Genomic DNA, 15164 nt, shown 5'->3' with positions numbered 1-15164 from the left:
AAAAGTTGTCTCGTGCATCTTGCATGTATTTTTAGTTGTCGTAATTTTCATTACCAAATGCCTAGAGATTTATGTAGTGTCATCAATGCATGACATAGGATTGTATTGCTTTGCCAGTAAATGCCAGTACCACTTATTTTCACAATTGTCTAACATCTGTGTCCATTTGCATAATATGACGGTATCCAGGGTGATTGTATACTGTACTTGTGAATGTACACACTGTATACACATACTTGTGAATGATTGTATACTGTACTAATGTGTTGTCTGAACTGTGGACAGGGACTGTGCGTGTTAAAAGCTGTCAAGTGTTTCTCTGTGTTTATGTTTTAAGAGCTTTACTGTCAAATTGAACATGGAGCAATGAACTGTGGGTTCTTTGTTTATTAAGGTGTTGACATTTGTGTAGTATGCATGAGAAATGTGAGTGTAGAAGAAAATAAGAAGACTGCTTGACAATACAAAAAAAAAGCACAAAAACATGTAGAAAGTAAAGGTAAAGAATGAAAATGGGAACTGACTCTATGTGCAGTATTTAAAGGAAGTTAATTCTGTTTTGAAGCTGAAAGGATGAGGAAGTTGAGAAAGTTGGAGAGTTCAGGAATGTATAAAGAAGGAAGTGAAAGAAAGAGGGGAGGTTGATTTTGATTTTGCAAGTGGTGTTCCTGCAAGATGGACAGCAAAGCTGCTCATTTTCAGAACCTGTAAACCCCCTCACCTTAAATAGGAGGTGCAGCCATGAGAGGCTGGCACTTAATCTTCAGACTGGGCCCAATATAACTCTATCAAGTACAACTTTTCACTTGGAGAGCTGACAAACCATGACTGTTCCCCTTCTCTACCATTTTTAGTTGGTGAAATAGAAACAGCCCAACACTAATGTAACATAAACCACAGTCCTAAATCTCTTCCCAGAGAGATCTGTGGGAGGGGTAAAGGACAACTGTCAGATACCATAGGGATACAGGTTTTCCACGTAGTGAAACATGAGGCAGCGACTTATCTAATTTGTATCTTTTTTCTTGGAGTATTATCATTAGTCACTTTCATCAGTCATTTTCCTGGGAACTGTTATGGCCATCTATAAACCCATCCTCTCCTCCTCAATCTTCAACAAATCCATGAAATTTTCTTCCCATCTTCCCCTTACTGCTTTCACTTCCATTATCATCAGTCCATCTGCACCCTTCACATTCTCTCTACCTGATTTGCCACCCTCACTCTTCTCGTTTCTTAATAAGGATCTTTTTATTAATTTAAGAAATTTTCATCAGACACCTACTCCACTTAATATATGTTCTCCCCATTGCCTCCTTCACCTTGCATTTTGCTTCCATCCTCTTTATTCTTTACCTCCATGCACTTTTCCCAGTCTGCATTTGATGCCATTTCTGCTTTCACTCTTTCATTACTGGGCATTATTATGAATTACTCTCCCACACTCCTTTACTGTTCCTTCCTAAGGCAATTCATATTCTCGCAACCCAAGCTTATTACTTACAATAAAGACATCATATTATACTACAGGAGTCCCTCAAATAACGCGGGGGTTAGGTTCCTGAAATTACCGCTTATGACCAAATCCGCGTATGCTGACTTTCCATATTAAATACCGAGAACCGTATGTATGTGTATGTGTACGTGTGTGTGTGCGTGTGTGTGTGTGTGTGTGTGTGCACGTGTATGTGGTGTATGTATGTGGCATTTGTGGCATATGTATGTGTTTGTGCATATATACATGTGTATGTGGCATATATGCATTTGTGTATGTGGCGTATATACATGTGTATGTATGTGGCTTTTACACATTGTGTGTGTGTGTGTGGCGTATACACATTGTGTGTGTGTGTGTGTGTGTGGCGTATACACATTGTGTGTGTGTGTGGCGTATGTATATGTGTGTGTATGTGGCATATGTATGTGTGTGTGGTGTGTGTGTGTGTGCGTGTATGCGTCTGTGTTAACATGTACAAGTAAGCATGTACGTGCGTGTGTTTGTGTTCGTATTTGTGTGTACACGCACGCGCATTCACAACATACACTGGTTCTCTAACACGTGTCTACGTGTGCGTGTCTACACGTGTGTAAGCGTGTATATGTCTGTTTTTGATCTCCCAAACCACCACCGCCAGTAACAAGAACCTCATAAGAGAAATTAAGACACGACAAGCGCAGTCATTATCAGACTTATTAGTTGTGTTCCAAACGAAAGAAACATTACACTTTAACAGGTTAGGGCGGTAAAATTGTTTGCAATGTTGCCACGTGTGTGCGTATGCGTGTCCGACTCGGCACGAATTTTAAAACCGTTCTCTACATTTGAGATGGTTTTGAAATAAAATCCACGTATGATTGAATCTGTGTTATTCGAATCCGCGTTATTTGAGGGACCCCTGTACTTATATTCTACATTCTTATGTGATAAACAGTCATGACATATGAGGTAATACATCTTCCCTTTCTGTTCCTTCCTAAAGCAGTTCATTGTCTTAGCTACCCAAGTTTATTACTTACAATAAAGATACCATATTAAACAATATTCTACATTCCTATATAATAAACAGTCCTAACACTTGAGATAATACATCTTCCCTTTCTTTCAATTCAACATTTCGGGTTTATTTAATTTCTTTTGTTTCCTGTTGTGCCATCCTGGTCTTCAGTCATCAACTCCATCTGGATACCTATTGACCATCTTGTGGCTCGAGGTTCTTCTTCATTTCTTGAATCTAGAATTTGTTGGTTATCATCCTCACCTGCTGTCATTATTTGGTTTTCAGTTTTCATCTTCGGGTCTTTAACTATAAGATTGGTAATCATCATAAGGATCATTATTGTCATTGCCCTCCCACAAAAGAATATATTATGTGTGATATTTGCTAAATGTAAATTAAGTAGTTCTTTATGAATGGAAGGCATAATTGTATGTAAATAGCTCAGGGGTATTATCATAGATCACAAAGTAGGTATGGTAAGACTAGTTTTTATTTTTCTCTGATTTTAAGGGGGAAAAAGCCTTGGTATATGTATGTAGGTTACATATTTATTATCTAAAGTTTTCACAGAGATAATAGTTGAGTTATAGTTTGAGGAACTGTTTTGCATTTGTATGTGGAAGTGAACAAGTTTTTGAATGAATTGTAATGAAAATTATAATGATTTTTTTCCAGTAAAAGAATTACCATTAGTCATACCTAGTTGTATTTTTTTATTAGACAATTTTCTCTTTTAAATTATTCTAAAAGTTGCTACACTTGTAGCAAAATTTTGATGATTTAGCCATAATGATATTGAAATTGATGATATTGAAATTGATGATTTAGCCATAATGATATGAAATTCTTTGTGTGTTTGATCTTGCAGGAGAAGGGAGTGTTGGAGGTGAAGAAGTGACCTTGAAAATACGGTTGTCTACAACTAGCAAAGATGTCAAATTGCCTGTACGCACAATGGATTCTATTGCATCAGCCAAAAAGAAACTTTTGGTAAGTGGTCTTCAGAATTATGGTGGTTCCCAGATTATTGCAGATTTGGATTCATCACTCAGTCAGTTTTTGCTTTAAATTTTAATGACTTGAAACCTGTAACCTGACATCAAATAACAATGGTCCTCAGGGCCATAAGAAAAAAAAAAAACTTGGACTGGTGTCTGTGTTGTTTCAGTCATTCAATCAGTTGTTACCACAAGTTTTAATGACTGGAAACTCACAACAGCTGGTAATAATCTTCAGGTTCTATAAATCTGTCTGGGAAGTAACTTTGGGCTCATGTGTACATTGTGATTTGTCATAGTCTTGGATCATGTGTTGGGCTTGTGATCAACAGTTTTTACTCTCCTTGATCAAAGCTTAGCAAAAAAGTGTGTAGAAGGCAGAGTAGATGGATGATATAAACTTGAAGGGAAGACTGAATATGGGATGGATGGCTGGAATCAAGGGGGCCTTGGATACAAGGGGAAAGTCTGTTGAGTAGGGAAGGGAGAGGGTAAGAGATACACATGAGTGGTGAGTGGTTGTAAATGGATTGGAAATTGACATGACCAGAAGAGAGTTCTTGTCTTCTCTTTAAATTATGGAGTGGATAAGCAGGGAGTTTTGCCATGTAATGAAGCAGTGGTGATAAACTAGCTTTGGCTACCAGATCCTGCTATCTTGCTGCAATGCTCTTGACTGGAGCAGTGGGTTGGAGACAGGGATGACCCTCCTTTCACAAAGAGCAAAGATAGAAAAGAAAACAAATAGATGAAGGGTGGGTGTATGCCTTGACTAGGCCACCCCATTTATAAGGGGTAAAGGGCTTTTTGGTACATTTTTTATTTGTTCTGTATTACTGTCCAGTGCAATATAAACCTATAGTATCAAGTTAGCTACCATAAACTTGCATGGATTATGGGCATCATGGTAAAGGTTAAATAAGAATGATTTTTGTTGAATGTGTAGGTGCAGGAAAATTTAGGTGAATGTCGACAACGCTGGTACTATGGAGGAAAGCTTCTGGGAGACAGACTTTTGGTGGGTGAATGCAGCATCACTCCAGGCTATGTCATACAGAACATCATAACAGAGCTCCAGATCATCACACCTGTTGATAGCTGAGATTAAGGTACCCTAGGTGAGAATTTAATACTTTTGAGTAGGTTGAAATTCTTGTTTTCTTGTATCAGAGTACTTGTATGGAAATTAAGACCATTGAGAATGTGTCTGATATTTTTGCATTACAGAAGAGGTGCCAGCATTACTAGTCACAGTCATCCCAACTGCAGTCTACTATTAAGGCTGCAGCTTTACTAGTCCTACAGCCATTCATCACTACTGCAGTTGTTCACCAAGATTGCAATTGTTCATGAGTGCTGCACTTATCACAGTTATTGGAGTTAGATGACTGTAGTGGTGCAGTGGTTGGAGGATCATGAAGAAGTACAGGTGTTTGTGTAAAGTTACAGGAACTGAAATACTGAAAAGTAATAATATAGTGAAACCCAGAGGGAACTATATAGAGGTTCAACTATACCTGTGACAGAACTTGTATCCTCATGTCATGGCTAACTCTGTGTACTGTATGCCCTTTTACCCTGGGCACAGCCACGAACTGAACAACTACCTTGGGTTAACTTGCTACTTCGGTGCTTTCCATGTTCTCGTCTAATGAGAGCATTTACAAGTCAGTCACAAACATTGATCCTTCTTTGTCATCATAGGACAAATGAAGATGTGTTTTACTTTGATTTATAATGATCAAATGTATTGAACATTATTTTGATGATTACTTGATAGATTAGGGAAATACATTATGACAGGTTATTGTAGTGCATGTGATACTAGGTTCTAGGGTTTGCATTTCAATCTGTATTTAATGTGTAGAGACTTGGGGCAAGCAGACAACATATCGAGTGAGTATGCATGTATGTGTGACTGTGTGCATGTTTCTGTGTATGGTTGGTTGAATGAGAGAAAGAGGAGAGAGGGAGAGGGATCAGCCATGTCATGGAGTGGTACTTAGATGGTGTGTTGACTGTTTTATGGGGCGAGTCAGTCTTTATGCTTCCTGGACACACCCATCACTAATTTATATTGTTATGTTTATTGTTGTCATTGTGCTAGTGCTCATTGATAGTGGTATAACTTTCTTTGTTATTTGAATGATTTACTCACGGGAAATAGTTCATACCTTGTTAATGTACACATGTCTTCATTTTGATTACTCTATTGTATTTTTTATTTATTTTATCTTTATTGTAATAATTCTTATAAGCAACTTCTCTTTAGATCTGTCTTTATAAGTTCTTCTAGCAGTTTTCAAGAAATGAAAGGAGTTTATTCACCACACAACTAAGAAATACAGACAAGTAATGGTGCAGGATTGAAGAGAAGTAGTGTACATTGCCTTTGCATATCTGCATCATATGTCACCCATATAGGCTTGAGAGTGTAGCAGGTAAGAAATGTTGGATAAATTCTAGTACTTCAGAGTTTGTATGCACAGTAATTTACATTGTTAAAGACCAGTTTTATTGAAAATGCGTGAGTGTTTATGTATATATGCATTCGTGTAATTAAATGGCAGAGTGAAGTATTTCTGAATATTTGGATTTGATTGTTTTGTTGCTTTCTTCTGTGCCAAACACATTTCATACAATTTTTTGTAAACTTTTGCATTGATTAGATGTACAATTTTACACAGCCTATCCCTTGTGAGATGGCTATAGTACTGAATGCATCAGGATATGGAATTGTTAATGGCTTTTTTATGCAAAGTGTGACAATCTGAGTATTCTAAGTGCTCTGCCTGTCATGTAAGGATTATCAGTATAAACTGCAATTTAAGAACAGAAGAAATCCCATGTTTGATGATAAGTGAAGGAGGATTGTATAAGTGGATTTGGGTTTTAGATTAATGTTATTCTTATTCAGGTATGGTAGAGCATTGCTACATGGGCATGTGTTGGAGTAGAGGTGATTCAGGGCTGCTTGGCGGAACAAGTATGTAGAAAGGACATACTTCAGAAAGTCCTTCATAAGATTGCACCATCTCCATTCTGTTTATGACATTTATCAAAATCACTCATTTAAGATACAATTAAAGGGGCAGGTGAACATATAAGCCAGCTAGAAGTATGATTATACACAACCCTCAACATTCATGGGGGTTAGGGGACATGTTGATAATTTCCAAGCCCTTAAATCCATGCGAAAGGCAAAGAAATAACCTCTGGAAGGCATCTAAATCAACACCTCTAAACATTCAAATTCATCAAAAACACACGCTGTTCAACACACAAAAATAGTAATTGGTAAAGTTCTAACATATAAAATAAAATAAAAAAGTAAATATGTGAATCTGCAAATGGGAACCCTTAAATATCAGTGGTCACATGTAGCTAGAATGGAACCTTGGATTTTATGTTGGTTTAGATTTGAATTCATATCAAAATATTTTTCTTATAACATGGTAATGTTATGCAGGTTTTATTAAAGGGGGTATGTTTATTTAAGTGCCCGGAAGCTTTGGGTTTCTTGGTAGAGAGACCTGGGGCGATGTATTGATTGATTGATTACCATGATTGTATATTTTTACAAAAGCTCAACATGTTCTTTGGGCCTTGGGTATTTGTGGCAATTTTTTTATAATAATCTAACATGATATTCTGAAGACTGGTCATTGAAGTTTGCTGTATTTATTTGTTTTATTTTGATAATTTTTTTTAACAATTATATTTGAATTCTATGGTGACTGAAAATGTTGTGGTCAGCCAGCAAAATAATACAGATATAAGGGTATTGTATAAAAGTTGATTGTGACATTTAATTGACATATTCATTCAAGCATTACAAGGAGTGGATTTATATAGACATGGATATAGATATATGCATAAAATTATAACAAATCATGAAAATACAACAGTTTTTAACATTATCATAATTGGACATTTACTGGAATGACCTGCTGATCAGAGCAAGTGCAGAATCTTGTTATTTAAAACAAAGTCCCATATTTCTTCCTTCTATCTCTCTCTCTCTTTTCTCTCTCTCTCTCTCTCTCTCTCTCTCTCTCTCTCTGTATCTCTCTCTGTCTCTCCTCTCTCTGTCTCTCCTCTCTCTGTCTCTCTCTCTGTCTCTCTGTCTCTCTCTCTTTCTTTCTTTCTTTCTTTTTTAGTGGGTCCATCGATGGGCACTTGCCTGAGGTGGTCACATTTCACCATCACTCTCACCTCTACTTGAAGGTGTAAGCCTGAAGTAATGGTGCATAATTTCTGCATTGGGCCCAAAATCTCTCTCTGTCTCTCTGTTGAATAGACCTCATTACTCTGTCTTTCTGTTAACTTTTATTATTTTTCCACCACTTTTTAACTTTAGTACTAACAAGCAACAACAATCCTCTCACCATCCTCATGTGTAGAAACAACATATATGAAGAAAAATATAAGAGAAAATAGAATGTAAGGGGCTACAAATAGAAATATTCCCTCCCTGACTGATAAAACATGAGAATGGAGTGTAAAAACTGGAACTATCCACATTGGAGGAGGGAAGAGGGAGGTGATACTGTCATGATAAATAGAACCAAGAAAATAATAAAAAGAAAAGGAACAGAGAAAGTGTTGCTATGGGATGAAAGAACAACAAGAGATCATACATATATATACCAAAGGCTTTTTTCCCCCTTACAAGGAAGGTAGCAAAAAAACAAAGGCACAAAATCCACTCCCATCCATTCCATCCCCACATACTCCACTCCTATTCACCCCCTCTCCCTCCCTCTTATCTTGGCTCCTGGGTCAAGAGCAGTGTTGCAAGACGCAGCATATCCACAGCAAGGCCACTTCATTAAATCGGTGACCCCCCCTTTCTGTCCCCTCATGTAGAAATGGAGAAGATGGTGAGAAAAATATTAAAAAAGACCCTACTTAAAAGATGTGAAGAAGCACAGCTTTCCACAGAGATGCATCAATTTGTGGAACAAATTAGAAGAACATATAATCCAAGCCAACAAGATAAATGAATTGAAGACAAAGTCTGGTAAGTGGGAGATATACAGGCAGGATCCTGCTCCAATGTTGCATACTACAATTAGGTAAATACCCACACAACTGTCCAATAGTTCTTCCTGAAGAAATCTATAGAAGGACTGTTGCCAGCTCCTGTGGGGCTGTATGTTTCTAGTCAGAGGAACTTTGTAACAAATAAATTGAAGAAAAAATTGGTCCCACCCTCCCACTTTGTCCTGGGGGCTAGATAAATCAACATGTGTTTTGTGGGTCAGCAACCCCATGCTGTGGAGAAAATAAAGAGTAGAACATTGGTAAAGTGGATGAAAGCTAGGGCAGAGTTGGGGTATGGAGTGCTTTCTTACACAAATTTTGAGCACACAAGATGAGATCAGGTTGTGCACTTATCAATTTCTCTCTCTCTCTGTCTCTCTCTCGCTCTCTCTCCTCTCGCTCTCTCTCCTCTCGCTCTCTCTCCTCTCGCTCTCTCTCCTCTCGCTCTCTCTCCTCTCGCTCTCTCTCCTCTCTCTCTCTCTCGCTCTCTCTCCTCTCTCGCTCTCTCCTCTCTCTCACTCTCTCTCCTCTCTCTCTCTCTCTCTCTCTCTCTCTCTCTCTCTCTCTCTCTCTCTCTCTCTCTCTCTCTCTCTCAAATGGTTATCAGAATGCAACTCCTTTGTCAACATATTTTTTATGTGCACCTCTCATTAGTCCCATATGTCTGCATTCAAGAAAGCTTTGATGACATGATGAACATGTTATAATCTTTAGAGTATCAGAGCAGAAATTGTTATTGATGTACTATCAAACCAATAGGAGTGCATTGCAGCAACCCAGAAATCAAACTTGCATCAACTTGCCAAATTATTCGCTTTATGTATTGGCATAATGTTATATAAGTCTGGTATGATAAGAAATACTTTGTAAATTGAATAGTACATGCCAAAGGCAAAGAAATAACATCTCTTGTGCTGTATCAGTTGATAATACAAAATACAAATACATAACAAAAACAAAACAAATACATAAAAGACTTTGTATTTTGTATTCATAATGGCTTTCATATATCCTAATAGGAAGAGATTATGGATACCTGCATATAGTGGTCTTGTGGAATGAACATCAGATAGAATCATTTCCCAGTCGCCCATTTTCAAAACCTGTCAGCACCCTCACCTTGATCTGGAAGTGCAATCATTTAGGGATGACACTGTTTCTTACAATTGGCTCTTATTTCCTCTAATTTTTCATATAAAGCTGACTGGCAACTGATGATAGCTCCCCTCCTAGATAGAGATGATTTATTAAAATGGGACAAGAGAATAACAAGAGGACATGAAAAGAAACTCAAAAAGGATAGTTATAGAAGAGATCTGAAAAAGAATAGCTTCCCACACAGAGTGGTGGATATCTGGAATAGATTAGATGAGGCAACAGTGTGTGCAAATACTATTCAATAATTTAAGAACAAACTTGATGCTGAAAGTTACAAAGACCGGTCACTACAAGCAAAGCTCCCTTCCCTTATAATACAGCCAGGTAATACAACTAGGTAAATACACTAGTACATGGACAACAGCACAGTGGGTCTTCTCAGAGGGATCTGTTGTGGGGGACTATGGGTTTCCAGGGGTTGAAACTTGAGGTAGCAGTTATTTATGCATGGAGGGTGGGTGTATGCCATAGTTGGCATACTACCTTGTGAGGGGGAAGAAGTCTTATAACATTTCCTTGTGGAAATTTTCGAGTTATGACTGTGTCATCTCCATCTAAATGGATTGATTGATGTTCACTGACCTTGCTGACACACAAGTGATAGTATCTGGCTCCATACTGCCAGATTTCAATATCATGTTTGATGAAACTTCAGTTCTTTAGTTAATTTGACCAGTAAAAGCTTAAAACTGGCTAGTGTTATACATCCATGAGTAAGGTAGCCTGAATAAAGCAATATATCCATGCAGTATTACTCAAACAAAAATCCACTTTTTGTTCATGTATCTAATTAAACAGTATAATTTTTAACAGTGGCATAGAAAATATTAAGTGGAAATAATTGTTTCAGTTTACTTAGTGAAGTACATTCCCTTTGAGTAAATATGTGGGTGCTTTGGGTTGTTGTATCTACCTAGTTGTATTTTACGGGACGAGCTATGCTCATAGTGACCCGTTTTCGTATCTCTGCATCCAGTTTATTCTTAAAATCATGTATAGTTATGGTATTCACTGTTTCTCTGCTCAGTTTGTTCCAGACCTCAATCACTATGTGGGAAGCTATTCTTTTTCAGGTCTCTTCTATAAGTGTCCTTCTTTAGTTTCTTTTCATGTCCTCTTGTTTCTCTTAAGTCCCATTTTAATAAGTCATCTCTGTTGAAGATTTCCATCCCTTTCATAATTCTGTAAATGGTCAATAAATCACTTCTTTCTCTTCTCTGTTCCAGTGTTGACAGATGTAGTTTCTCCAATCTTTGTTCATATATCAAATTTGCCAGTGTAGGTGCCATTTTTGTCGCTGCCCTTTGGATTCTTTCTAATTTTCTTATGTTCATCTTTGTGCTGGGTGCCCACAATGTTGCAGCATATTCTAGTTTAGGTCTTATCACTATTATTTCTTTCAAAATGTCCTTAGCTATTTCCCTCTCCTTTTCTCTCTGATATCTATACAAATCATGTTTTTCCTGGATACCATGGACCACAATGCACTTACCTTTGTACTATTTCACTAAAGGATATTTTTTTATTTTCCTGTTCTTGTTTCCATTGATTTTTTATTTTAGTGAGGCCTATTTCTTTAAGTGACTCTTCCACCTTTCCGGTCACTACCTGTAATTGTTCTTTGACCTCCTTTTTCAATTCTTCATTTTTATTTTTGTCCTCATTTTTCATTCTTTCGTTTTCTCTTTTTAGGATTTCAATTTTGCTCTTTAGGTCACCTAATTCTTTGATCATTTGCTCATTACTCTTTTGCAACATAATCAATTCTCTAAGAACTGCTCAATAATTTAATTTTAAGTCTGATATCTTCCATTAAATCATTTACTTCATGATTCCTTAATGCATTACTATATCTAATATCTCTATCTGTCTAAGCTATTGCCTATTTCTCCTGGGTTTCTGTGAAACCCAGAAAAACTGTTATTTTCCCACTTTTGATTTTTCCTTGATGTGTCTATGAGACTGTCTCTCTTGGGGATCACACCTCTCGGGCTTTCCACTATACTTACATCTAATCTCCTCTTAGTTGGTTCATTTGTTATTCTATCTTCTTTCTCTTTCTCCATTATGCCAAAACTATACCCACTTCAAGAACTGGAATACTTTATCTGTAACTTCGACTACCATAGCCTACTCATCGTGTACAATAACAACAATAGGTTTCCTTCATTTTCGGCAATAAACCACTAGATTGGCACACTCAATGCAGCACTTCCTTTCGCTTTGGTGTCTGGAGCGTGTTGTGTTGTGTTGTCGGTAATTTGATTATTTTGAAGAAAAAAAATGTGGATGATTTTGGCTATTAGATAAGGTAGTAAAGGATGAAATGAATAAATGTATTCTTGTTGAGCAAACTTGGTGGTGTTTGAGATGTTACAGAACTTATAATTATGTAGCTCTTAGGCAGTGGGCGGCAGACAGGGATGACTTCATTTAAGATGAGCTAAGATAAAAGGGAAACAAATGGGTGATGGATAGGAGTGGGATGGGTGGGGGTGGGGGTATATCTTGACTGGTTATCTCTCACATAAGGGAAGGAGCCTTTGGTATATAGTGTATAAAAAAGTTTAATAATAGGTAAATTTGTTTGAGGGTAAATAATAGTTTTTGATGTAGTCATGCAAGGGTTCTCTTATGAATTTCAGTTCTTGATGCTGTGGGAAACACAAGGAAAACAAAGGAGCATAGATCTAGAATAGGATGTTAAACTTTTTGTAGCAAGTCAATCAAATTAATCCAAGAATCAAAGTTTCAGGTAAACCAAAACCTAACTGTTTATATTTGAATTTGAACTTAAAATTTGAATAGAAAAATGTCATCCTCTCATGAAGGTGAGAGGTAATGCTGACATCAATTTATTGGGCATGTGCAAAGCTGTATTTGAACTATATTGCAGTATCTGGAGACATGCTTGCAGTGCCCATGCTCGTGGAGAAACAAATGTGCTGCTTCCAAGAGACAGTGTCCACCCACCCTCATCACCTTTAGGCTGGCATTTCATTTCCAGATTGAGTCACACACACACACGCACACACCAAAGACCTTCTTTCCCATATAAGGAAGGTAGCTAAGTAGCTTCTGTCCACTTTAAACAGAAAAACTATTTTAGTGACTCGAGGATAAAGGGTTGCCCTGGTCTTCATCACATTATTTGGGTCAAAGACAATATAGTGAGGCACAGCTCTTCCATAGCAAGGCCCACCAGAGCTGATTTATTACCATCACTTCAAGAGGCTGCAAAAAATATATATATATATATATATATATATATATATATATATATATATATATATATATATATATATATATATATATATATATATATATATATATACACATACATACATACATACATACATACATACATACAACCCTCATCCCAAACCCATTCAAACCTGTTCCTCACCCCTCTCACCGTAGTACCTTATGTTATAATTAGTGATCTGCTGCAAGTCCTTCACAGGACTACCACATGGCATAGTGCACCAACCAGCACAAACATGTCACATCCATGCACATCATAAAAAGGCAGCATATGATCCTCTATAGTCTAGTACTTGCACATAATTCACAGGTCTTGTTTTCTTATTTTTAGTAGGGGATCTCCCCCACCCCATGGCCATAATCTTAAGGATCTGAAAGTACTTTGTTCAGGAAAGCCCCTTCCTCCACTGTTCTACAGTCCAGTTCTAACATTTTTGGCCTCATAAGGGGTGGTTTGTTGCCAGAATTCATTGTGGGTGAGCCATGCTCTCTTTGCAATCTATGCTGTAAGGTTCATTCTGAGATGCTTTCCAGCAGTTTCAGGTGCCTTTTCTTCAAATTTTCAGCTGTGATTTTCAAATCCTTCAATGTTTCCTGTCTTTTGAGGCTGTCATTACCCTTTGAAGTCTTGTTTAGCTTCCCAGTGACTTCTTCTTATGATGGTACAGCATTAAGAGGCAGGCTGTATATGGTAGCAACAAGGCAGTGGATGGTGATATCACCATGGCCAGAGTACATAAATCCTCTATCGAAGGTGAGCTCAGTGAACATTTAGGCATGAAATGAAGATCGCTATGTCTTCCTGGTATGTCTCTTGAGTTGCCAGCTGTATGATAGCTGTACTTGGCAGTGAGACTAGGCTGCCAACCATAAAAACTTTGGAGTTGCAGGGTTTTGTTTTTTTTTCTCATAAATTTTTGGCTACCTCCCTTGTAAGGGGAAAAGCCTTGGTATATGTATGTATGTAAATTTCAATGGCCTTGCTTGCTGCCTTTGGCAGATGCTGTATGTGTAATATATGTGTACATTTACACCCACCCACACACAGGCACACACATACATGCAAGTGGAAAAATTATTCATAAAAATTACTGATTTAACACTGTGCGATGGCTTGAGAAAATGCCTTGAATAATTGAAGGATGAGGAAATTAATAGAGCCAATGAAGAATACCATAAAACAATGATATATATATATATATACAGTATATATATATGTGTATATATATATATATATATATATATATATATATGAACATTTTTAGAAGCTCTTAAGAAGAAACATATATATACATATATACATATATGCATACATATACCAAGGCTTTTTCCCCCTTACAAGGGAGGTAGCCAAAAAGGAAAAGGCATAAAATCATTCCCACCCTTTCCATCCCTTGATACACTCCACACCCCTCCACCCTCCCTCTTATCTTAGCACCTCCTGGATGACGGGTCATCCCTGCACCTTGTCCACTCCCCTGGGTCAGAAGCAGTGTCGCAAGACACAGCACATCCACAGCAAGGCCGCTTTATTAAATCGGCGACCCCCCCTCTCCGTCCCCCCATGCATAAAAGGAGAAGACGAGGAGAAATCCCTTCGGGCTGCATCATATTTTGCTCACACATACTACCTCACCCCCCATCCCCCCGCCCATTCCACCTCATGCATTACAACATCATCCATATACAACCATTCTCCATTCACCCCTGTCTTCTGTCCTCTCCCCTCCTTCCTTAAAAAAAAGTAAATATATATACAGGTACTCCTCGTTTAACGACCTACTCGGTTAACGACAACTCGGAATAACGACGGGCTTTATGACTAACGTAAATCTCCCGAAGTTACGACGTCATGTAAGATAATTAAGTTGGCTGAGGCAAATTTGTATGATGTTATAAATGAACTTGTACGGTGGATATTAGCTGTGAGGTAAAGTGTTCTGAAGCTTAGGTCAACATTACCATCCTGCAAGCTGCAAAAACTACCTGGGGTACAGTGTATACCAGTAGTGGTAAATTTTTAGTTTCGACCATGGGCGCAATATAACAATAGAAAATTAATTATTAATTTTGTAAATTATAATGTATCAACGTAATATGCAATTTTGTGAGCGGAAATAAAAAAAAAATGCTAAAACAGATTTCGTAAGTAACGAAGTCATGTCGGACGAATGGTACACCATGTTTGTTATGATAGATG

At 37.5% G+C, this 15164-nt stretch overlaps 1 protein-coding gene across 3 annotated transcripts in view; it reads left to right on the top strand.

The window, feature by feature from the left end:
- The window catches only part of LOC143026378 (ubiquitin domain-containing protein 2), a 44769-nt gene extending 30752 nt beyond the window's left edge, over positions 1 to 14017 (top strand). For 2 of the 3 annotated variants that reach the window (XM_076186646.1, XM_076186648.1), the window contains 3 exons: positions 3367 to 3488; positions 4443 to 4614; positions 4724 to 14017. In XM_076186646.1, the coding sequence (XP_076042761.1) occupies positions 3367 to 3488; positions 4443 to 4598 (278 nt within the window). In that variant the 3' untranslated portion in view covers positions 4599 to 4614; positions 4724 to 14017. The remainder of the gene's footprint in view (positions 1 to 3366; positions 3489 to 4442; positions 4615 to 4723) is intronic. The other variant, XM_076186647.1, reaches the window with a different exon arrangement.
- Positions 14018 to 15164: the final 1147 nt, after the last annotated feature.

The sequence above is a fragment of the Oratosquilla oratoria genome, chromosome 6, assembly GCF_046742065.1.
Source record: "Oratosquilla oratoria isolate Oo_2021 chromosome 6, ASM4674206v1, whole genome shotgun sequence".
Taxonomy (NCBI): Eukaryota; Metazoa; Arthropoda; class Malacostraca; order Stomatopoda; family Squillidae; genus Oratosquilla; species Oratosquilla oratoria.
Note: the sequence above shows the minus strand (reverse complement) of the source record. Positions and strands in the feature narration are given on the sequence as shown.